The 25506-nt window shown below is 37.6% G+C and overlaps 1 protein-coding gene across 1 annotated transcript in view; it reads left to right on the forward strand.

The window, feature by feature from the left end:
- The window catches only part of CACNA1D (calcium voltage-gated channel subunit alpha1 D), a 208701-nt gene extending 183405 nt beyond the window's left edge, over positions 1-25296 (forward strand). Inside the window, exons 42-49 of the mRNA XM_075713577.1 lie at positions 12243-12359; positions 13863-14230; positions 14590-14616; positions 15476-15625; positions 17590-17753; positions 22745-22866; positions 23647-23967; positions 25003-25296. Coding sequence (XP_075569692.1) covers positions 12243-12359; positions 13863-14230; positions 14590-14616; positions 15476-15625; positions 17590-17753; positions 22745-22866; positions 23647-23967; positions 25003-25296 — 1563 coding nt within the window. The remainder of the gene's footprint in view (positions 1-12242; positions 12360-13862; positions 14231-14589; positions 14617-15475; positions 15626-17589; positions 17754-22744; positions 22867-23646; positions 23968-25002) is intronic.
- The last annotated feature ends 210 nt before the right edge of the window (positions 25297-25506 follow it).

Here is a 25506-nt window from a genome sequence, read left to right on the forward strand (position 1 = left end):
TGCAACAGGCAGAGAAAGACTCATCACGATTCTTGCTGTTGATGTGTGAGCACATGGCTTGCCAGAACAGTATGAACTGTATTTGCATATCATGAAAGAAGAGAAAATCATGGGGAATGGAAGAGATAAAAAGACTAGAAACAGTTGAGAGGGAAGTGAATGACACCGTATTTTTAGGAAGGACTTTGCAGATGACTTCATTTCAGAAGCAGTTGAGCATAAGGAGCTCAAAGTTAGTTTTAAGCTACAGTATTAACGGTTTTCCACTTATGTTTGTACAAAGTTGCACATGTAACAATATAGAAATGAACACTGAGTTTCGGAATGTGTTATTTATTATCAGATCGTGCTTCCTGTTCGATAACAAAGATGGAGGGCAAGACGAAACTGGAAAGAATTAGCTCTTCCTCTTGTCTTTAGACAAGTATTTTTCAATTCAGAACAGCTAAATAAACCATGATTCTGCTAGGAATCTACACAGGCTTATGGGATTTGAGGCATGGCACTTAGTGTTTTGCTGATTAAAACAATGCTCTTGTGGTAATAAAATGAGCCAGGCTGGTAGATGAGAAGGTTCTTTCTTTCTTTCTCCCCATTTTCCTCTCTTCTGCTTTTGTCTTTCTAACAAATCAGTAGTAACTCAACTTGGTTTACCAAATAAAAGTGGAAATGCCATTTCAAAGAAACCTGAAACCTACGGTTGGGAAAAAGTCCACACTTAGAGGTTTTCAGTCCAGCATATAAAAGAATAATATAATTCAATACTGGAAGCTATAGCAAGTCAAATTCAAAGTCCAAATGCCATGTTTGTTAGAATAAGTACTTGTATGAGGATACAGGTTTAACACAGATCTAAATATCTTTCTAAAAGAGATGTTCTGCTTCAGCAAGGAATTGATTTCTTCTGATCAATGCCTTCGAGAACAGTCCTGTGGGATGTATTATAGGGAAGTTAATATAAATGATCACAGAGGATCCTTTTGGCCTTATAATGTATAAAAATCTGATGTCTCTCCATTTTCAGCCTCTTCATTCCAGACTTGCTTTGTCCAAAGCTTAAATGCTTATAAAACTTTAATCTATGTTCTTAACTATTTTTGGCAGCATAGTTTGTGTGTATACCATCAAACTTATTTTTTAACTACAGAAATTCTGTTGAATGATCCATGAAAGGCTTGTAACTATGAAGATGTTACTTCAGTTCTTGGAAAGCTAATAGTAGCTATTTTTCCATCTATTCTCTCAAATACTCTAAGTAAACTAATGTTTACAGATGTCTCTGGCAAACAGTATACTAAGAAAAGCAGAAACATGCAATATCACTCTGTCTCTAATCCAATTTCTTAGGGAAGTTGTGATGACTATTACGTCAATGTGCCACACTTCCATTGTAAACACAGAAGGAACTTGGATATAGCAATCACAGTGGACTTACATCTTTATTACCCAGTTTATCCAGATGAATTTACTGTTTATTTATATATCTCCGTGTAAACTAATCATATAAACCGCGCATACAGTATTGCAGCACCTGACTTTGGTTACTAAGGTATGGGTGGAACAGATTGTGAACAAAAAAAAAGTACTAAATTAGTCAGCCTTCTCTCTGGAGGGGGAAAATATCCTCAGCCACACCTCAGTTCCTGTCACTAAAATCTGCCAGTAAATATGGGACCTTTATTTTTATTCTTGGCTGTATTTACCTTATCTTTTTGTTGTTTTGAGAATTTTCTTTTTTTAAATTAGAAAATTCCTGTAACCAGGGCAGGGACGTGACTTCAGCAGCAGCTTTTCTTTAGTTTCTCCTCTGAACTTGTTAAGATTTCACAGTATCTAGTAGTCACTATAATACCACTGCAAACAGCTTCTGCTTTCTGGACTGCTAGAAGAGATGAGAGCAGCAGAAGCTGGGCTAAGTCTGTCTTTAGTTTTTCAAGCTCTGTCATTCAGAACCTTCCTATACTAGGAATTGTTTGCTTAAAGCTTTAAATAAGATGAGGAAAATACTTTTATCAGGCTACAATAAGAAAAGGCTTTCCAGCCATCCAGTTCTTCTATTGGTAAAGAACAAGACCAACCATATTTTCATATTCTCATCTGCATCTCGCACTATTGCAGATCAGTTTTCACGCTGTAAAATCCTTAAGCAAACCAGCAGATAAAAACCAATGTCACCTGTTCCAGTTTGTGTCAAAAGATATACGAGCAATAAATGCTGTTGTACTTTTGCTGATATCTATAGCTTTCTCTTGGGGTAGTTGGAATTACCTGGAGAACTAGCTAATTAGTTAAGAATGTGCTTCCTGAGGATCACATAAACTCTGCAATTGCTGCATTATCTAGCGTGGCCTTCCTTATCTCCTTTCTCCTGCAAGAAAGGGAGAAAACAACATGTTATCAGGCTTTACAGTCCATTCCTAACTGTTGAATGAAGCAAGAGGTGAGTTACAGTTTTATAATCCTGCTGATTCCTATAGTTGGCCATGTCACTCTCTTCCCGGCTTCAGGGTGTAAACATCCACTTTGAGAGAGAAGGTATATGCTCCTTGTGACAAAACCTATTCTGTGTTTTAATTCTCAGGACAACTGTTGAGGCAAGAAATCAATGGATGTTGCCATTTTCCCTGTTTTATGAGAATGTGACAAAATTTTTTTAATGTAGATCACTCCTCTTTGCCCTCCTTTATTCCTCATGTTCTCAGTAGTATTTGGGGGGGGGGGGGGAAGGTTAGGGGGTTTTTTTGTGTGTTTTTACAATAGTTTCATTTAGTACTTTTGAAGATACTGAAGGGAAAACCATGCAACTGTCAAATGGCCTAAGGCACTGCTTCTTCCAAGAGAGTTATGCCTACTCTTTTGGTTTGGTGTTTTTGTTTTTTTTTTTTTACTAGTCCTTTAATTATATTCTAGGATATTAAGTTGGATGTCTTGCTTTTAGCTATAAAAATGTTTAAAACATGTACTTCTCATGCTGCTGTTTCTGATGGAATGACTTATGTTAATGTAGGCAGAAAAATGACGCACAGTAATTTAAGAACTTTGACATGCAAGATAAAAAGTTTTGTAGAACGGCAAAGCAAAATCTTCACAATATTACAACTAGAATTCAAGGTCATAAAAAGTAATGTTTTCAGCAAGAAAAGCACTTGAAAAAAATTAGGATAAAAGATAAGCAGGCATCTACTCCATCTTTAGTTAGTTGAAGAGAATTCCATAACACAGGACAAAATTCTGTGAGTTCAGGCAAGTCCAATGAGGTTTTCTGATGGACTACGTTAGTCATCTTAATAAGTCCTGTTTCAGCAAGTGTGGGAATAATCTTCCCTTGGAAGCCACATTACTTGCTAAAGATTCAGTCTGTGGATCCAGGAAGGCAGACTGACTAAGGAGCGTGTGTAAAAATATTGTTCTTGGAAGATGTTATCTTTAGAGAGACACAAAAAGGATTTAATTTCAAGGTTAAGTAAAAAAATACACTACTTTTTTGTTAGATCAAGAAGTTTTGGCAGTAGATGTAATAACTAAAATCAATAGAATGTTAATTTTACCCTTCTCCCAAATGTCTTTTCTGTCATTTGCAATTCAGTACGTAAAAGCATTCTATGTGTGCAGCTATATTGGCATCAAAATGTTTTTTCCAGCACTTTACAGCCAAATTAGTACAGCAAAATTTACTTTATCAAGCCTCTTACCCCACTTGAACCAGTTACTAGTGTATATTTTTGTCAATAAAATACTCCTAAATTTCAAGAAACTTTTATCATCCTTTGACTTTTGAAGAATGCAAGGGATGTACTTTTTTCTTACTATTAAAGAATATTTTGTTATGTATAGCCATATAGTTATTGGAAAGCAGTTTTGAGTTAGGGGAGGTTCAATGGCTTGAGGAAATAATTAACAGGGTTCCTAGGCTTTCTGAATTAACTGTTTTACTTAACCCTGTTTTCTTACATGTGCATCTTTTGCATCCTTAATTACTTCTAGTTAAACTTACAATGCTAACACTCTCAAATTTAATTTTAGATAATGTTTGAAAAATTCGAACTAGTGAAAGACGTTTTCTGTTGCTTTAGGTTCTTCCTTTACTATATTGCTCTACAAAACAAAACAAAACTAATCATAACTTGCAGTATGCATTAACTATCTAGCCCTGATGATATTTATGTATCTGACATCAGTGATAAAGATGTGCACAAACAGGGAATCACACTAAGGGAATCCTCTTGGCTGCTGCTTCTCTGATGTCAAAGACATCAAGAGATGCAAAACATCAAGGAAAAACAATATGAAAATAAGGTACAGTTTTCCCCCTCCAAGGTTCTGAGAATTTTGTAGGTAATGGGGAGTTACTCTGCCTTTCTGCCAACAAAATCAAAGTGGTTCTTTAAAGGAGTTGCACTCAACTCTGCTTTCACTTTGAAATGAGCTGCACTTTTCGTGCAGTGCTGTTAAAACTGCTGCCTCTGTCCTTTGAAACTGTTAAGTTAGAGGATGTTATAGTTGATCTTGATAAGTGACAAGTATTTAACAAGACTGAATACATTTGAAATTGATACTGAATTCTCTAATAGGAAAACTAACAGCTTTAAAAACATGTAAAGATTTTTTTTTTTCTTCCCCTTCCATTTCTCTTTAGCCTACTTGAATCATTGTCTCTGCAAGGTAGTGATACTTGGTCCTTAATTTGATAAAATATTTCTTAGAAATGCCTCTTTCACTCTGCAGGTGGCTCTTTTGCAGTGTAATGGTAGTGCAACAAGATAAACTAGAGAAGGAAAAGGAAAACTGATAGCGGTGGGTGGGCAGACATTTACTTCTGTAAGAGACTTTATTCAACCATGTCCAGCATTTGATCAGACTCTTCCAGGCACTGTAGTGTGAGGAGTGGCTGTGTCCGCCTCTCAGGGGACAGTGTAGAAGCTGTAAAATCAGCGGCTTCTGAATTAAGACTAGAGTAAGTACAGAATACTTTTTCTTGTCATTATGACTTTAGGTGTTTTAACACATGAAACTGTGAAAATCTCATCCTTTGCCTGAATTCTATTTGGTTGCGTGAGACCAAAACTTGCATACTGTGTCAAGAGAATGTCACTGGCAGCTCCCTCACTATTTGGGGGCCAGAACTTTGACCCAGCTGGAATAAAGAAAACAGCTGCTGCTTCTGATACTGGGTCTGAGAAATGATTGGGGTGGGAGAAGAAACAATAAAAGTTTGTGCTGAGTTAGGAGATGAGAACGGAGCTCCCTGCGAAACTAGATTTGCTTTGTGAATACCAGAGCATGCAGCAGGCAGAAATTCCTCTTCTTACTCCACAATAATTGCATTCAGGGTGATTTTTATTCTGTATAGTTCAGTTTTTCCTCAAAGATGCAGCATTTGCTGTTATCTTAACACAGGCTGCTGTTTGAGTACATGTAATCAGAGAAGAGGAAGCACCAGAAAGTGAAGTGGGTCTCGGGAGATTGTCTGCTCTGGCTATTCAGTAAAGCCTTTTTGCCATGAAGTTTCAAATTCCTCCTCACTCAGAAAAGGACACCTTAAGTTATGACCAACAGCAGTTTGTCTAAACTTGCATGGTGTCACCAAAGACATCTTTAGAAAAGAAATAACAATATTCCTTGGAATTATAACAGTCTGTCTTCTGCAGACCCAGGGGTTTTCAATCCTTATGAAGGGAAGAAAAGCGCAAGTGGTTCGGAAATGATAGGTGACCAGTTCATGTTAGCTACCTACTATAATTTTTGTGGTATTATATATGCCTCTAGGACATGAGAAAAAAAATTCCGTACGGCTCACAGTGCCTTTCTTGTGCTATTGACTGATACTTAAGCAGTGAGAAAAATACTTTTCTGGGTAAAATCAGAACAAAATTATATTTGTAGCAGTAGTTTAGGAGATGTCTTTTTGTAGTGATGGAAATTTGTATTGAGCCAAACAGTAGTCACATTGCTAGTAAAATAAATGTTAAGTGAAGCATGAACAAGTTTAATTGCTTTTGTCTAGTACTTCAAGTGAACGAATTAATTCTACACTATTTTTCCTAGGGAAAATACTTACTATAAACTATGTCATGTTCAGCGTCTGTATTTCACATTTATTTACGTGTAACCCTCTTTGTTAATAAATACAAATAACAGTTAAAGGATATTTCCCTTCACATGACAAGTATACACAAAAGGACTGATTTATTGAGCTGAACTTGATTTTGGGAACATGTTTCAGATTAAACTAATTATGCTTTTTTTCTCTCTGCAAATTTTATAAATAATATCAACCCTGCGGTAAATAGTAAAAGAAAAAAAAACCCCTCTAGTAGGCATCAGCTGAGGGGTTAATATGTTGCTCAAGTTCAATTTAATTGTGCTTCCATGTTCATGTGGTGTTCACAGAAGGGCTTAGCTTGAAGGGAGTCTGGGTTTGACAGAAAGCACAGAGCTCTTGTGTAGTTGTAGAGCAGTGCACTCAGCTTCAGCGTTGGAAGATGGGCTCTATGAAGATGAATAACACTGGGGAATCGAGACTTGACTACTACGTCTCTTATGTTCACTGCTATAGTGTAGGTCTATTCAGCTATTTTTCTGCATGCTTAGTATTTTAGTATTTCTTGCATTGTATTCTGTTCGTACTAACCTCAGTTTATCTTTATGTTAAAGTGTCAGCGTAGCTTTGGGTTTTTTTGTTCTTTTCAGTTTTCTTTGCTATTAAATAAGCAGGTATGTTCATTATCTACAAATGTAATGGTTTATATGAACATTTTCAGAGTCATAGGCTTTCAGTATTCTAAAGCTTTGAAGACCGAAGTATTTAGAATTCATATTTATGCTTTATTTCAGATCCAGTGAGTTTATATAGTAATATAGTTAAATATCCATCATTCTTCTAAAATCCATGAAGCAAAGCTTACAAGTGTCTCTTTCATTTTCTGGCATCACTATAAGATGTCTCAAAAGAGGGAGCATTGTGTATTTTATGTGACTAGACAAAGTGTAAGTGATAGTGATTCTTACTATTTAAATAATGGTATTGTGCTTGCACTTCTTAAACTAAGCTTAAACTCCATCTATATGTAGGTCACACCACCATACCTCAAAATGGATGTGGGCTGAGTTTAGATATAGGGAAAATTATCTTTTTGTAGTTCCAGCATTAAATGTTTTTATAAAAGTCATGACTCTGGAGTCTTGCATTATATACAAATTTCTTAATATAAGACTTATATCTAAAATGGTGTAACTGTTTTATGCATATAGATGCGGAAAATTGATTTTAAATCTATTTGGCGTTTGTTAAAAGTAGTCTTTTTTAGATGTTTAACTGTTTAATGTTTTGGCGTGAGGTGCTTTTCAAGCATCTTTAAGCTTATCTCTCTCTAAATGACCAATTCAGAAATGCAGTTATTAGTCATATGACGTTATTTCTCACTGAGGGACTCCAACAGCTCTATGATTTCAGCATCTGAAAGCATATGTGTGTCATCTCAATGCTGTGTCAGAGACAGGGGCATCATTAATTGTCTCTTGAGATGCTATTTAGGACACAGCACTTGTGTATTAGTGCCTTGTGCCATCTTGAAAACATTGCAGGTGCTATTATGCCTCATAAAGCACAGCTGCACAGAATTATCATGTTAATTTGAAGTCATCTTGTGCATTTACAGGAAAGCCTATTTAAAGACATGCTTGGGTTTATTATGTAATTATGTTGTTCAGTGCACTGTGTGTCACTGGTTTGCTAACTAACAATTGGACTGATACGTCTCATCTTTCTCATGCCTACAAGGAAAAAATTAAGCAAGGAAGGCATCAAAAATTAAATTTTGGAGAGAAGGTGTCTGAATAAGAAATAACTTATTTTGCAAACTCTAGAATAGAATTAGAGGCAATCAAACACAGTAGCATTAATCTTTTTTCTTCCTCTACTTCAAAGAAACAGCAACAAAATAGAAAAAACTGAGTAGAAACAACAGATGTCTGCTTGCAGAACGTCATGAATAATTCAGAAATGCAATTTTGATCAATGTTATCCCTATAGAACTGGTGCCTAAACATGTTTCTTGCATGTTTTATCTGTTCTGTTAGACCCTTTCATCTTCCAGTGTCTTTGATGAAAACAAAATTTGATAAAAGGTATAGGGTAAATGCACATAAATATTAACATCCACGTGAGGAAAAAAAAAATATTTTTTTCCAGTTACAGGTACATTAGCAAAGACATTTGTGTATAGCAAATAATAATACTCTGTGTTGGAAAGTTAGAGATGAACAGAACTGAACAATTTTGGATTCTGCAATATACTAGGATTATTAAACGCATTTTCTTAGAAATGTGATCCACCTGACTGATTTAACAGCCTTGTGAACCAGGCAGGTTTTCAGTCTGGTGAGCTGAGATGGATATTAGATGTATATATGATGGCAGAACTGGCCCCTTGCTTCTTGAAATGGTGTGAATTGTATTTTGGTCTTCAAGAAATAGGACATAAATCAATATATATTATTCACATTTCCACTGATTTAGGGAAAAGTTTTAAAGGTGGTCTTTACCACTGAAATGGCATAAAATAATTTTGAATCTTCCTTTAAGGAAAGGTGAGAATTCTCTGGACCTGAGAAAATCTTAATGAATTAAAAATCTGCTGTGAAAAATAAGGATATAAGGGAGACTAGAGAGGGTGTGACCCTTCCAATAATCTTTACCAACCAAACGAAATGTATGAAAGTTCTTATATCAGTCTTTAGTGTCTAGTCATTGTTATGTTTGGGGAAAGTAAAGAGGATTTAGCTGTGAGTTCCTTTCCTCTGCAGCTCTGATAAGCCACGCTCAAAGACTATGAGGAATTAATTTCTGTGTAACATTCAAATTTGACTTTTTTTTTTTTTTAAAGTCTTTATAACATGATGCTTCAGGAATGTGGCTAGTCTTGAATCATTGTATGTAATAACAACTAAAGGTCTTATAAAGTTCTGCTCAGGGAAATAATTGCCTCCTAAGAACTTAAGCAGTCGTAGTGAAAAAGAAACAAGCACACCTCTGGCAAATGTAGACAAATCACTATCCAGGCTGGGGTTTTTTTTGTGGTTTTTTTTTTGAAAAGTCCCATCTACTCAGTTTTTTTTCTAAGAGAAGAAATTATCTCAAATTTAAATGTAGCAGTTTTTAGAACTTCACAAATGGACGACAGTGTATACTCCCATTGCCCTCTTGTGTGTTACAATGTCTCTAGGGTTCTTGCTGGGTAGACTAAAATCGACAACTTTATATAGGGAAATACGTATCAAAAGGACCCTTCTTCCCTGTAAACTAATGGAGAGATGTGGGAAAGGATGATCTGATCTGATCTTTGATCTGTTTCTGAAGTGCTTGAAGGTAAAGTCAAATGTTTTATCAGTCCATGCTACCTCTGTGATCTTCACAGAAGACGTTAAATGTGGTTCAGAGGAGGGATTTTCCTACTGACATATAAGTACCAAATCCTGCATTTTTACATCAGTCCCGCTTCAGTGGTAGCTGACTGATCTAATGAAGGATTGTCTTACCAGTAAGAGCTCAGCATGAGAATTTGTCTCACTATGTAGTGCTTTCCTGTCTTAAAAAATGTTCTTAGAATACTTAGAATACTTTTAGATTACACCAGGTAAAATGAGGCAGTACAGGGGAGTAGTCATTTTAATGATACAGTTCACAAAATTGTTGTATGTAGTTCTGTTAGGCAAATAAACTGAGGAATATTCTAATTCTGCAGGCAAATGTTGCTTGTAGAACCTGTGGCTTCTGTACTGGCTGTGAGTGAATAAAGCTGGTGGGTTTAGTTTAACTAACATATACTCTTGCATATGGTGATCCAGGTTTTAGTCTTCCGCTGTTGACTGTGTCATTGCAAGATGTCTGTTATGTGAAAATGAGTATTACTGAAGAGGGATGAGATGATAAGAACTGCCTGCTTTCTCTTGAGTAAAGAATGAGTAATTCACCAAGAAGTAAACCAGAAGGCAGTTGGAAATGTAATCAAAATTAAATTGCCATTGAATATGTTGCTGCCAAACACATGGCTTTTCTCAGCTTTTAGGCAGGTATTTGTGGGACTTTGTCACGATTTGGCAAACAAGAATATAAGCTAGTAGTTTTTGCCAGGGATAAAATGTATAATACTGCTGTCTGAGAGTGTTGTGTTCACATAAAGGCTTAGCTTGAAGGGAGTCTGGGTTTGACAGAAAGCACAGAGCTTTTGTGTAGTTGTAGAGCAGTGCACTCAGCTCAGCGTTGGAAGATGGGCTCTATGAATGAGTAACACTGGGGAATCGAGACTTGACTACTATGTCTCTTATGTTCACTGCTATAGTGTAGGTCTATTCAGCTATTTTTCTGCATGCTTATTTCCTTATTTTAGTATTTCTTGCATTGTATTCTGTTCATACTAACCTCAGTTTATCTTTATGTTAAAGTGTCAGCGTAGCTTTGGGTTTTTTTGTTCTTTTCAGTTTTCTTTGCTATTAAATAAGCAGGTGGTGAGTGTGAAATGCAAATGACTATTCTTGCTAATGATTAAATAACCAAAATATAATAGTAATCCTCTGCTAAATAAATACTGCCTTTGCCTCTGCTAAATAAATAGAAGCCTTTGGTTGTCTTCTTCGAAATCTGTACCTTAAAGTGTTAATTTTACTTCCCTTTAGCACTTTATAAAATGATGACTGTAGCAACCTTGCAAAGGTCTTGACTATGCAATTAGCATAAAAAGTGGGAGAAAGCACAGTGTATTCATGAAATGTATATTGTATATTAACTCACTAGTAAATGGTTTTTAGAGCCTTGTTCAATTATAGCATAACTCTCAAAGCTCATCCCTGAGGAAGAAAATGTAATTGCCAAATACATGTAGCTAATATGATCAGTCAAGCGCCATTTTCAGGAAGTCAAATAGTGGTATGAGTGAAACCTGAAGAGGAACCTACAGTAAATCTACACTGTTAGATACAAAGCTTTTTGGATTATCCCTTTCCAGGTTCTGATTGCCCACACTGCATAAATGTGATTTTGCTCCCCAGCAAACCAACTATTTCTGTTTTGAGCTGAAACCTGACAGTGATGCTGTAGTGTACTCCAGGGAACATGTGTGATAGGCAGCGTGAATGGGACCAAGCCACATTTGGTGCCCTCCGAGGTCCTTCTGCTAGTTCTGGAGCTTTGAAACATGCAAAATTCTCTACACATCCTCATGCCACCCCAGGGCAAGCAACATGCAATGTCATGCCATAGAAGTACATCTCTGTTGGGCTGGGAGAGCACTCAACTACATCAAAAAATGCAGAAAAATAATAAATCATGCTTTTAAATCATAATCAAGAATTGAGCCAAGTGCTGTGCATGATTATTAATAGTGTAAGTGTAGTGTTAGTAAAGGGCAAACCAAACAAATCTTTGATTTCTTCCTAACCTGAGGAGATAAAAAAAAGAGTTGGGAAGAACAAGATTGTGTTTTTTGCTTTGGACCATGAGAGCCAGAGTTAAAACAGGAAAAATATCTCCTTTTTGAAGTAAGACCTGTACAAAAGCGCTGAATTCTTGGCACTGAATATGATGTCTGTTTTCTCTCTAATGTGCAGGCCTATCCTTGGCAGTTTCAGCATTGTCCCTTTTCCTAAAGGTTGCTTGTGGTAGCAGGCTTGAGAGGAATATGAACCAGTATACGCCAAGGTCCATGCTACTGTAGCTAGATGGTTTTCTGTCCTAAACTAAGACTTTAAATCAAATATCTGCATATCACAGTGCAGTGCAGATGAGCTGGAATTATTTCACTGCTTTCTTTTCCATCTGAGCTCTGCTAAAACTGCTGTTGCTATAGCAAAGATCTCCTTGTGTTTCCTTTGTGGACACAGGCTGCAAACATGTTTTTAACATTAAATATACATCTCATTGAAATGCATTTTATTATAGTTCTTGCTGATTTCTTATACTTTATAATAAGATGAATTTTATTTCCATAGGGTTCCATAAACATCAGTGGTCTTTTAGTCAGGATCTACACTGTGATATTTAAGACATGATCACCTCAGCAGGGTTGTACTGGAATATAAGCCTTTTATTAATAACAGTAAAGAGATGTAGAATAGGATGCATCCTCTATGGATGTCAGGATACAAAAACTTGTTAACTGTCCTTTAAAATAAATTCACATGCCTGTAGTTAAAGAATGAAAAAGAATTTGCATTCCTAATGTATTATAATATTGTCATTGATTTAGGCAGGACTAAGGACACTTCATGATATTGGCCCTGAAATACGCCGAGCTATATCCTGTGACTTGCAAGATGATGAACCAGAGGAAAACAATCCAGAGGAGGAGGAAGATGTTTATAAAGTAATGTCAGAACACAGCTACGTGAATTGTGTTATCATATAATATGAGATTAAAGAATAAGCTTATCCCTGAGTATGGAATAATAATAATAATATTACTTACCCCCCCCCCCAAACTAGAACAATACAAATATTTTATAAATAAGTATATTTTTATATATATCTCTCTCTATATAAAAATTGTATTACCAGAACACGTATATCTCATCATAAATTTAGGAAGCAGTTCCTGCGGGGTGATTCTCCTGCCTGTAATTCTTTCTCATTAATTCTTACTTTTTTCTTAAGCAAATCCTAAGAAAAGGTGTGAGCCTTGCCATCTCAAATTTTGATAGTGGCAAGGTTAAACTGAAAGTGTCTTACTTCTGCAGTGGTAGATAGGAAGAAGAGAATGAAATTCTATGCAGCCAAACCACAACAGACACAGAGCTGTGTATTTTACAATGAATGCCTGGAATTACACAGAAGTCAACTAAATATAAATGCTGTTTCCAATTTCCTGTGAGGGATATCAATAAGAACCAATCAGAAAAGAAGATTATTTCCCTCTTTTATGCTATAGATATTCAGCAAGTTGGTATTATAATCAGGAGCGATCTGCAAACCATTTGTCGGCCAGCAAGAAAACTTAATTTTTCACAACCATTTCAGAAGAGGCAGATGTAAAAGCATGCTTCTGCACTAGTTATGTCAGAAGCCCCATAGCTTACTATTGTCCTTTGCAAAAAAGGATGATGTGGCACTGGAGACAGTGCCACAGGTACCATCAGTAGATGCATTTCTCTGCCAACCATCATTACCTCCTGTCTTCCCTAGATTGAGCTTCAAGACAGACTGCTGTCATCCAAGACCCACACCTGGCTAGACAGGGAGGCTACATAATCTGGGTCAGATGTAAAAGAGAGCTGCATGTCATAGTCATAACTTAGCACTTCATTCTCTCTTTCACCATCCATTACACTCTTCAGGGCTCATAAAGAGTTACTACTCTTTCTTGTACCTCTGCAAGAAGAAAGAATGGAAGCACTGAAGCTTAACGTTACCTACTTGAGATATGCTTGCAAGCTGTTGCATGGCACTCCATCCTGTTGCAAACCAATGCTCTGGGAGAATAGGAGAGAATTCCAGCAAGTGTTCTCAAAATTAAGCAGATGTCCCTTTCTGAGGAAGTTGGTGCATGTTCATGTATGGGAATCTAGGTTTCTCCTGCATAATATAATGTGGAGAAATCTGGATGTCACACTTACTTGTATGGAAAAAGAATAATGATCACAGCATAATGTTGATTTGACTCTGAAATACAAATATTGTCATCATCACAGTCACATCTCTATCACTTCAGGAGATCCCATCTGAAGCATCATAAAATTAGAAAGAAAAATCACAGATTATTTTAATTGCTACTTTTATATGCATGTAGGAGAAAGAAGTAAGTTATCACTGTCAAAAATATGTTCTGTTAAGGTATCTGATGTAATTTTTTCTTTCTCTTCCCCTGAAACAGAGGAATGGTGCCCTCTTTGGCAACCATGTAAACCATATTAGCAGTGACAGACGAGATTCATTTCAACAGATCAACACCACACACCGTCCCTTACATGTTCAGCGGCCTTCAATTCCATCTGCAAGTGATACTGAGAAAAATATATATCCTCAGGCAGGAAATTCTGTATACCACAATCATCATAATCACAACTCAGTAGGAAAGCAAGTTCCAAACTCAACAAATGCCAATCTCAATAATGCCAACGTGTCCAAAGTTGTTCATGGAAAACACACAAATTTTGGAAATCATGAGCATAGATCTGAAAATGGTTACTGTTCATACTCCAGAACTGATCATGAGAAGCGTAGAAGGCCAAGCAGTAGGAGGTAAACTTACAAATATGTATTTGCTTTTAAATAAATTTATATATTATAAATACACTATAAGAAAACTTATGCTACATGAAACTAATTTGTATATTTAGCTTCATTTCTATTGCTTACTGATGTATGAAATGTATTTAAAATATAGCTCTGATGTATGGGAAATGTATATAATTTTAATAAAGTTTGAAAGTAGTAGTTTTCTTTAAAGTGAAATTATTAGTTACAGCACAGAGATTGCAATCACTAATGAATTTCTCAAAACTACCTGATTGCACAGACATTATAATCACCAATGAATTTCTCTAAACTACCAGATTTTAAAATATCTTTCTCCTTATTTTCATGGCTTCCCTGGATAGAACCCGCTACTATGAAACATATATTAGGTGAGTTGATACTGTTCTGACATAACTGAAGAGGACAAAGTAGTCTTCTCTTCAGTACAATTTTCAAAATCAACTGTATGACAATGCGTATGCTGAATAACTCAAGTGATGATTTCTAAGTCAAATTTTCCACTGCCTGTTCTAAAAGCATAAACTTCTGGTAAAGTTCAAAATTATTCAAGCCCTTTTAAAAGTCCAGACAGGTTTGTGCAGTTCTCAACAGGCAAAAGATCACACCTGATGGTAGCTGTTGTTTAAAATTGACTTGCAAAGACTGGAAAAAACACTGGGTTTAGCTTTGATAAATATGAATGTGTACGGTTTCATTTATAGGGGACCTAAAATCTTTCCTGGTCTTATGTCTGAATATTTTCTAAGACAAGTCTTAAAAACAGGATATATTGTGTTATTTAAAGTGCAATGCTAAATGTACATTCAGTGCTAGTTTTTAATGTCTAGATTTGAACATCCATTTCAGATTTTTCCTGGAACACCTCAGTGAGTGCCTCAATATTTTAACCATTTGGCAAACTTCAGATGTTTGAGAGAGGCTGTATTTCTTCAAAGTACTCTGAATTTATATTTTGTAAAAATGTCTTAAATGTCTTTGACTTCACTGAGCATCCCCGTATTAATTATTTTCCTATTTGTACCATAAGGAAATAAAGGGAGGTCATCTTTAAGAAACAGATAGAATAGTCATGTTCTGAACTGCAGTTCTACACAATTTACTATAACATCACGTTCTGACAAGAGAGTTGTTAATGCTTGTCTTTTTTTTTTTCTTGGAAGCAAATGTATAAAATATACATTTTATATAAATAAAATATTTAAAAATATAAGTATTTGCTACTTACAGATCTGACTCTGGTGATGGGCGTCGACCTACTATTTGCCGCGAAGAACGTGAAGTTCAAGACTATTGCAATGATGATCATTATTTGGGAGAGCAGGAATATTTTAGTGGAGAAGAATATTACGAGGAAGACAGTATGTTGTCAGGAAGCAGGTGAGGATATTTGTTAAACTGGGGAAAATAGTTCAATAAATTAGGTATGTATCTGTAAAGACTTCAGTAAGCACACACTTAGACTGAAAATTCTCCAATGAAGTTAATACTCCACAACTGCTGGCAAGTGAAATGGTGAATAGGAATAGTGTGTGTAAAGAATTAGATGACTTCCTTTTGAAAATTCTCATTATACCTCTTTATTAACAGTCCTCCTCTTGGCACCATTTTTTGTCTCCTTAGTACAAACACTTAACACTGTCATAATTGTCCCGGCCTTTATATGTTTGGAATAGGTGGGTTTTAAGTTTTATTCATAAGCTTTATGGAAAGGCCATCAGTTAAATTTTAGTCAATAACTAGCGTTTACAAATTTCTATTACTGCATAATGTCCAAATTTGTGTTAATCTGAGGCTCCTTACTGTAACTGCAGAGTTCTAGTTTTGTAACCTGTTTCCTCTCAGTTTTCTAACTAATTCCTGTTTTCTCCAGACAAAACTTGGAATAGTATCCTAGTTAATTACAGTATTTCAGCCCAGTAGGTTTTTTCCAAGGTCCAGTAGTGTTTTTTAACAACTCTTGCTTGATCCTGTGTATTTAACTCCTGTGATCTTTGCATTCAATATCTTCATTTCAGATTTAAGAAGAAAAGGCCTTGATTTAATTTTAGTAAATTTAAGCTTTTGTCTGAAACTATTTCACACAGTTTCTTCAGAAATGGACTGGGGTGGGTTTTTCTAACTTGGGAACAGTGGCTCACAAGTTAGTTTGATTTCAGCACTGTGCCATTGGCTTCAGGCAGTGATGGCTTCAGCAACAGGGCAGGTGCTAACTTTGCGTTGGGACCACTCCTGTACATAAATAATAGGTTTCCAGTGGTTCAGGCAATGATTGGATGCTACTTCAGGAGCAAGTCCTGATATTCCTGATTTAGTCTTTAAAATGTGAGATTGTTCCAGTGTTTTCTGAGTATCAACCTGCCATGAAACAAAACCAATATTTGGTAATACTGAAAGGCTTCCTATTTTAAAAAAAAAGTGAATGTTCCTTTTTACCAAATATCTTGTGATTTTTTTAATTCCATAATATTCACCTTCTCATTATGACATGGAAAGACATATGCATTTACAAGATCTTGAGTAGGTTGTGTTCATCTTCCTTAAAATAGCTGTGTTTCCCTTCTGCTGAATAAATTCAATAACTTCCCCAAAATATTCTCCACTTACGTCAATAAATTTTTATTTTGAAGTCCAGCCCAGAAGTAGAGGAATTCATTGCCATTTTATCTTAGATCCATAAGCACATATGCACAAGTGCCAGACATGCTTAATTCTCCTCCTCCTCCTGTGCTGCCTTTCTTTGCCATCTGAATTCTGGCAAGATTGGCACCGTAACGTGCATCTTTTTGGTTTGCATGAAAGCTAAATTTTACAGAATTCTCATGTCAGTAATTTTTTTATATGATAATTACAGTCAAATAGTCAAATAACACCCTTACAAGATTTGATTTTTGACAAGAGAGGTATCCAGAATGTAAAAGGCTTAATTTTATTCTCTGAGTTTCTGTGCTCCACGTTACCCGGTGTTCACAAGAGAGCATGGCAGGAGTAGAACAGAGTTTTTGCTTTTTTTTTTTTTTTTTTTTTTAAGCAGTGTACAACTGAGGTCCTACATTTTAGCCTGTACTGGTAAGAATAACTTCATTGAAAATATAATTTGATAAAAATTTCACCTAAGAATTTTCTATGTAACTATACTAGTACAAAAACGTATGTTCGCTATCTCAAAATCAGTTTGCATACAGAAACTGGATTTTAAAATTGAGTTGTGTAATTATATAATGTAATGTTTGGCTATCTTGCTGGAGAAAGAGTAGATTTGAAAATCTTCTAGAAGAAATCTACTAGATCAATTTACAGAAACTGACTGAAATAACATTTTCTTTATTGTATTTTAAATGCAGGCATATATATAATCACCACTGTAGGTATCACTGCCATGACTCAGATTTTGAGAGACCAAAAGGTTACCATCACCCACATGGTTTTTTTGAGGAAGATGATTCACAGATCTGTTACGATACAAAAAGATCTCCTAGGAGACGGCTGCTACCTCCAACACCAACACGTAAGTACATTAAGAACAATTTGTTTGCAAATCCAGAATTATTTAAATGCATTCAGACTTGTTCAGTTTAAAAAGGCTTCTTTTTAACTTGGATTTCAAGCGTGACGTTTCGTGATTACTGTTGCTGGTGGATTATTGTGTGTGGCAGAAATGCCTATCCATCCTGAGAGATTGCTCGGAGAATCTATGGATCCTAGCTTACAAGTCTGTCTTTCTAATATCTCTTGCCTCACTCATCTGATACCATAAAAATAACTAATTTAATTGCCAGTTTTAACTTGATTCGATAAATTAAGAAAGAGCGAGGTAGAACACAGCAGCAGTAGGTTGCTTTGAAACTTTGATCAGAGCGTTTCAATCCGTATGCCCTTTATTCACACGTACAGATGTGCGGTGTTGCCATGAGCCAGTGCCGTTGTCTCTCTAGTGACTCGCCCACTGGCACTTCCCCTGTCTCTTAAGACACGCTGCTTAATGACGTTGTAATCCGTTCCATTTACATGTTTACCTCGTACTGTTTTAGTAAACACTGGAGTCTGAAGTAGGATAATTTTCAGGGAAAAGACAACCAAGAGTGAGCTTAATTTTTTTTTCCTTACTTTTGAAGTGCCTTTAGCTTTTTAACATAAGTTCCTCAAATCCCTGTGAAAAATAAAAGTATTACCCTGGGCTAAGTATCTTATTTCAGATTCACATTGGTACTTTAGTCTGCCATCTCAGGAACAATGCTTAATATTATGTTTTTCTTCTGAGGGAGAAAATGCTTCAATTTCTAGATTGAATTAGTCTTGTCAACTGATATTTTTTTAACTGTTTCTTTAATTTTCACTTATTCCCCTCCTTAGATCTTTCCCTTGGTTTCCCCTTATCTCAAGCACAATATTGTTTTATCTGCATTTCTAAAAGCTTCTTATCTTGTAATTTTGTTTTTGTATGTTCCAGACCAAACTGCAGAGATTAGCAGTGCTAATCCTCTGGTGAAACTAGGTGCTTGGATTTTGGTCTTTGACCTCTGACACTTCACAGAGAGGAAGCACTTGGGGTTGTGAAGTGTAAAATAAACCACTTCCCAATGCTAAGATAAAGAGACTGGGCTGGTGCACAAGAAACAATGCTCGGTTCCATGCAACCCCATAGTGTCCCTAAGGGTACTCATGGTGCGGTCAGCACAGCCAGGTCTGTTACACATGTCTTTGGATGATGCTATCTAACCAGTGCCATCCAGACAAGACAGTACAGGATCATTTCTAGAAGAGTCTCCATGATTTGTCTGCTCTAAGGTGGATTGGCTTTCTAGCAAAACCAGAGTTGTCTTTCATTCTGATGATGCTAGCAGCCAGAGTTACAGTCCATTTATCTCTGGAAGTATGACTGTAAGGACCCTGTGGTTAGGAAAATGGGTTTCAGTCCTTTCTTTCTCAGGCACCCTAAAGAAAATGCCGGTATAGATTTAAAAAATAAAAGTGTTTCAGAGATAAGTGTTGTGGGATCATTATACAGTGCCTGAAGTACGGTCTCAGACTGTCTAAAGCTTCAGAAAGCTGTAGTAAAGGGCAGCACCACAATGTATTATTATATAATAAAGGAAACATTCTTCAGCAATACTGTCACTGCTGGATCCTCACTTTTGGCACTCAGCTCCTTATGACAAGACTAGTAATGCTCTCTGCTATTTGGTTATTTTGACCTGAAGGGGCACAGATGGAAAAAGCAGAAAGAATATGGGTCTTGCACTATAGAGGGTAAATAACTCAGATGAATGATAGTGAAGTGTACGGAAAGCTGCTAGCTCTCTCCCAGTAGCAGAAGGAAAAGACATCAGACAAAGGGGAGACTATGAAAGGAGACTCTGTACATCTTTCTACAAGCTTTTCTGATAGCAGAGGAATTTTAAGCTGAAGAAAGAGATGGATGCTTTAGATATCCTTTCCGTACATTGCAGGAGAACAACCTTCTTATAAAAATCCTCTGGGGTCTTCCCATGGAAGAGTTGAGAGGGGAGGATTGAAGGCTTCCTGCGACTGCAGCCTTTGGGCTTCATTTAACTTTTCTGATGAAGTTTTGATGACAGTATTAAGCAGATGTTTCTTCAGAGGAAGCTTACGCTTTCTACCTCATGTACGAGAGGCTAGATAAATGTACTAGATAAGAACATATTTGATATCCTAGGATAAGAGGACCAAGTTCTGATCTAAGTTATGTAAGGGTAATGTAGGAAGTAAAGCCCTTTGACTTAACACCAGTATAATGTCACAAAAGCACAGCCAGGCCTCCTGTCATAACCATATATTTAATGTTCAAGAACAAAATTGAGAAATTTCAGAGGCTTGGTATCTCAGCAGATTTTAAAAGCTCAAACCTATTATTTGTAACTAGCGTATAGGCTGTTTGGCCTGGGGTGGAAGCCTTGATGTTCTCATGTAAAGAAAAAAGAGAAAGAAAACAAAAAAAAAAAGAACCTGCAATATTGCACTAATCAGTTTCTGCTAGCACCTGGATTCAGTCCAAGTTAATGTAACACAGTGCCTTGGCTGAGTACTGTAGTTAGTAAATTGAGCTCTGTGTCAAGCTTTCTAGAGGTTTTTATACCAAACGTATCACCACAGTATTTGAGCAACTTCCAGAAGCGTACTGGGAAATGGTTAAAATACTCTTTCAGACTCTCTCCTGGGGAGAAGCATGTGCAAAGCAGTGTCTTGTTTTGGATGAAGCGACTTTTTGGGTTGGTTTTTATTCATTTTGGTATTGGGATATTTAGCATTTGTTAGGATCAGGAGCTTAAGGCTTACATTCCTGTATTTGGATTTACCACAGAGACAATGGAAAGAGACACAAAGTTTGCATGAAATGGACTGAATCACCTCCTGGAGGTGCCTATTTTAGTCCATGTATTGCGTTTGTGTGGCCAGGTTTTGGTAGCAGGGGGAGCTACAGGGGTGGCTTCTGTGAGAAGCTGCTAGAAGCTTCCCCTGTGTCCAAGAGAGCCAATGCCAGACAGACTCACCGCAGGCCAAGGCCGAGCCAATCAGCGACAGTGGTAGCACCTCTGTGATAACATATTTAAGAAAAATAAAAACCACCAGGACACAAACTGCAGCTGGAGTGAGGAGTAAGATTATGTGAGAGGAATGACTCTGCAGACACCAAGGTCAGTGAAGAAGGAGGGGAGGAGGTGCTCCAGGCACCGGAGCAGAGATTCCCCTGCAGCCCCTGGTGCAGCCCATGGTGAGGCAGCTGTGCCCCTGCAGCCCATGGAGGTCCATGGTGGAGCAGATACCCACCTGCAGCCCGGGGAGGACCCCACTCCAGAGCAGGTGGATGTGCCCAAAGGAGGCTGTGACCCCGTAGAAAGCCCACGCTGGAGCAGGCTCCTGGCAGGACCTGTGGAGCCGTGGAGAGAGAGGAGCCCACACTGGAGCAGGTTTGCTGGCAGGACTTGTGACCCCGGGGGGGACCCACGCTGGAGCAGTCAGCTCCTGAAGGACTGCACCCTGTGGAAGGAGCCCATGCTGGAGAATTCATGGAGGACTGTCTCCTGTGGGTGGGACCCCATGCTGGAGCAGGGGAGGAGTGTGAGGAGTCCTCCCCCTGAGGAGGAAGGAGCAGCAGAGACATCATGTGATGAACTGACCGCAACCCCCATTCCCCGTCCCCCTGCACTGCTCGGGGAGAGGAGGCAGAGAAAAATCGGGAGTGAAGTTGAGCCTAGGAAGAAGAGAGGGGTGGGGAGAAGGTGTTTTAAGATTTGGTTTTATTTCTTATTGCCCTACTCAGTTTTGATTGGTAATAAATTAAACTGATTTTCCCCAAGTCAAGTCTGTTTTGCCTGTGACGGTAATTGCTGAGTGATCTCCCTGTCCTTATCTCGACCCATGAGCTTTTTTGTTATATTTTCTCTCCCCTGTCCAGTTGAGAAGGGGAGTGATAGAGCGGCTTTGGTGGGCACTTGGCATCCAGCCAGGGTCAACCCACCACAGTCCAGTGGCTCTTTAAGGAACCTTGACTGGTAGTATTGAGCGTTAAGTGCCTGGTGATAACTATGAGGAATCCTAAGTCTATGGCACTTAACTCTTCTGTACTGTTCACAAAATTCTTGGTGTTGGGAAAAAAGATACCAAGAATACTTTCAGTAACTTTCAAGAGCGCACAATTTTGTGTCAGTGCTTTGTACGGCCAGGCTCTTTCCAGTGTTGCACTGTGATGCTCACAGCTGTGAGGACGTATCTGGATTCCAGCTGCTGTTCAGCACCCAGGTTTTCTTCACACTGAAGCTAACACAGAGGAATGATACCCATGCACTGCTTCCTATCGTTCCCTGGGCTTTCACCAAGACCAGCTGAAACATTTCCACATCAGCCAAACATCTTGATCCAGTTTAGACTTCTACTTTTTCCTTTCTAGCATTTACATGAATAATAACAGCATGCATAACAGTAGAGACCATGGCTTATCATTGTCATAAGTAACAGAATAAACATCTGGAATTGATATAATGATATTGATATCAGGAATTGATAACATGAGTCAACTTTGACTTGCATATGGTTTTTCATATTACACATTGCTTCCAAGGAATTGGGGATTTGGTATTTCCTTCGGGAAGACTGGTTGACTAGAATGAAGAGTTTAAAACCACGGGGAAGAAAGAAGAAACTCTTCTTTGTAACTATTCACGAGAGTTTACAACAAAATTCTGAGGTTAAGTGTCTGAACCAGTCTGCTGCATAACACCAGCTTGCTTTGTGAAACATAGCTGCTTCAAATTCTGTCACGTTAGGCTGCTTGTATGGTTTCTACCTAGGACTGCATTTGCCCACATGATGAGCCTACCCTTTATCTTATAACCAGCTGCTTGCTTCTGTTAGCACAACTTATTTCTTATTGGGGGATATGTTTTTATTTGTGTGCTGGTTGACTCACACTGGAATTCTGGAAAATAGACTTCGAGGAAAAGTATTTTATTTGCCTAATGAATTATGGTTTCCCAGCAGCAAATAGACGATCTTCCTTTAACTTTGAATGCCTCCGCCGACAGAATAGTCAAGATGACATACCACTCTCTCCTAATTTCCACCATCGCACTGCTTTACCGCTTCACTTAATGCAACAGCAGGTAAACACAAAATCTTATTTAACTAATAATGAATTACATTTTTCCAGCTTCTATATTGTACCTCTGCATTTCACTGTTGTTTGAAACAGTACTAGTGTGTTACGTAGTTTGCCTGTGCACAACTCCTAGGCCAAGTGTAGGCTTATAGTTGCTAGACATGAGGCTTCTCAAACATCAACCTTCTACAAAACATTGAAAATGAGTAGTTTGCCCATATGACTTTTTAAGTGTCCACAAAGAGTCGGGATGCCCTAAGGAATTTTGACCAGGACTGCATAATACAACAACTGTCTATTAATCTTTGCCTATGCAGTTACTCAGCTCCATTTGTGAGAATTTCTAAGTACAACATCCACATCTTCTGAGGCTCAATGCCCAGCTCTGACATGGCCCTGAGAAGATGGCAGTTTCCATAGTCTAGAGACACCATCCAGAATGCCTCGGAAATGCTGACAGCTTCCTATCCTGTCCCTACAGGACAGAAGGAATGTTTCTACACTGCGCTTTCTTTGTTTAATATATTGTATAAGCAGTTGTTTTTCTTCATTATGCTACTACCAAGATTTTGTGATCTGAGTAATAACAGAAAAAAATACCATTTTATCCTGTCAATTTACCAATTTCAGTCCTGTTCCTCCTTTACGTGACTATTAAACATCAGAAATGTTAGCTTTGCCTAGCTGCTGCCTGAACAATTGGTTTGAACTACCTGCTGCAATGAGAAATGAGTATGACTGAGCATTTGAAATCACTGACTTCTAAAATTCTTCCCCTTACCAGGTCATGGCTGTAGCAGGTCTGGATTCCAGCAAAGCTCATAAACATTCACCAAGTCGTTCAACGCGTTCCTGGGCTACCCCACCTGCAACCCCTCCCAACAGGGACCGTACTCCGTATTACACGCCTCTAATCCAGGTTGATAGGGCTGACTCTACAGAACACATGAATGGTAGCCTGCCTTCCTTGCACAGGAGCTCTTGGTACACAGATGACCCTGATATTTCCTACCGAACATTTACACCAGCTAATTTAACAGTTCCTAATGACTTTAGGCATAAACATAGTGACAAACAGAGGAGTGCAGACAGTTTGGTAGAAGCGGTAAGTATTACAGAAACCTCTGAAGTAGCCAGGGGTGTCTGTCCATTGAGTTCTTGTGTTAACTTTAAAAGGCATACCATTCAGTCCATGTTATCTCTCTAAAAACATGGTATTTTCAGTTTCAAAGCCCAAAACGGGTTTTAGGTAAAGACGGGGGAACTTACTTGTAGTTGTCACGTAGTGAAGGATTTCTGCTGAATCCAGATCTTAACATTAGTGTGTCAGAGAACTGGAGAGATTTCAGATAGATTTGAAATTTAAGTTTTCTAGATGAGGACTGCTTATGAAGTGTCTTTTCACAATGGCAGATAGGGAAGAGATGATGCATATGCCTGTTCTCTCTGTTGTTTCTATAGAAATGCATCACCATTTTTGCAGTAATCTGAAGAAAAGAACAAGAGCTCTATGAATCAGTGTACTAAATGCAGAGGTTAATGACAACTACAAGGACTGTTTTGTAGGTGTACTAAAGAATGTTGACAATTCCCTTTTATATTAAAAAATATTTGAAGAAAAAGAGTAGATAGCATTTCTGAATCATAATTACTGTTCTTGCTTCCATCTGTCACTTCCTTTCCATTGCTATGAGCTAAACAATATACTTTGTTAAATTTTATTTGCAAATGGGACTTCAGCATCTTTCTTTCATATACTCCAAAGTACCGAGAACGTATCTAGAATTGTATGTTTCAGACAGTTGTTCTAATTGCACCACCTGCGATATATTAACTGTTGTCTTTAGTACATCAGCCTGATGATTGATGTTTGTCAAAGACTACCCCCAAATTTCTAAAGAGAAAAGTCAGAGGTATTGCATTATCAGTTACACTGTCACATAACTGATACAGTGTGGTCTGGAGCCATTTGATTGTTGATTTGATTTGATTGTTCTTTACACACGCAGTTTTGCTGTGGGTTGCTGTAGTGAGTCAGCATGGTGTTTCTAGTATTTTCCACAAATGAGAAACATTGTTCTGACCTGTCTGTTCTTCTGTATTCCACTGCATATCTCATTCTCTCCCCTCCATCTGCCAGGTACTTATATCTGAAGGCCTAGGAAGGTACGCAAAGGACCCTAAATTTGTTTCAGCTACAAAACACGAGATTGCTGATGCATGTGACATGACTATTGATGAGATGGAAAGTGCGGCAAGTAATCTTCTCAATGGAAATATCAGCAATGGGACCAATGGGGATATGTTTCCCATTTTAAGCAGACAAGATTATGAACTTCAAGATTTTGGTCCTGGCTACAGTGATGAAGAACCAGAAACGGGACGATATGAAGAAGACTTAGCTGATGAAATGATATGCATTACAAGCTTATAGTATTTAGCAAGGAAGGCGATTCTAATAACAGAAAAAGTGCCTCATAGTTTAAAGATGCTAGGCACTAGCTGCAGTGAATAACCAACCAAGTTTTGTACAAGCGATGTCACACCTCAAGGAAGCCATAACTAATAAATTGATTATCTCCAGGTTGCCGAAATGTGATCAGAGCTGCAGGATGTCAGGTCTCCTCCCACAGAATCTTCAGTT

Source organism: Pelecanus crispus, chromosome 7 (assembly GCF_030463565.1).
Source record: "Pelecanus crispus isolate bPelCri1 chromosome 7, bPelCri1.pri, whole genome shotgun sequence".
NCBI classification, from domain to species: domain Eukaryota; kingdom Metazoa; phylum Chordata; class Aves; order Pelecaniformes; family Pelecanidae; genus Pelecanus; species Pelecanus crispus.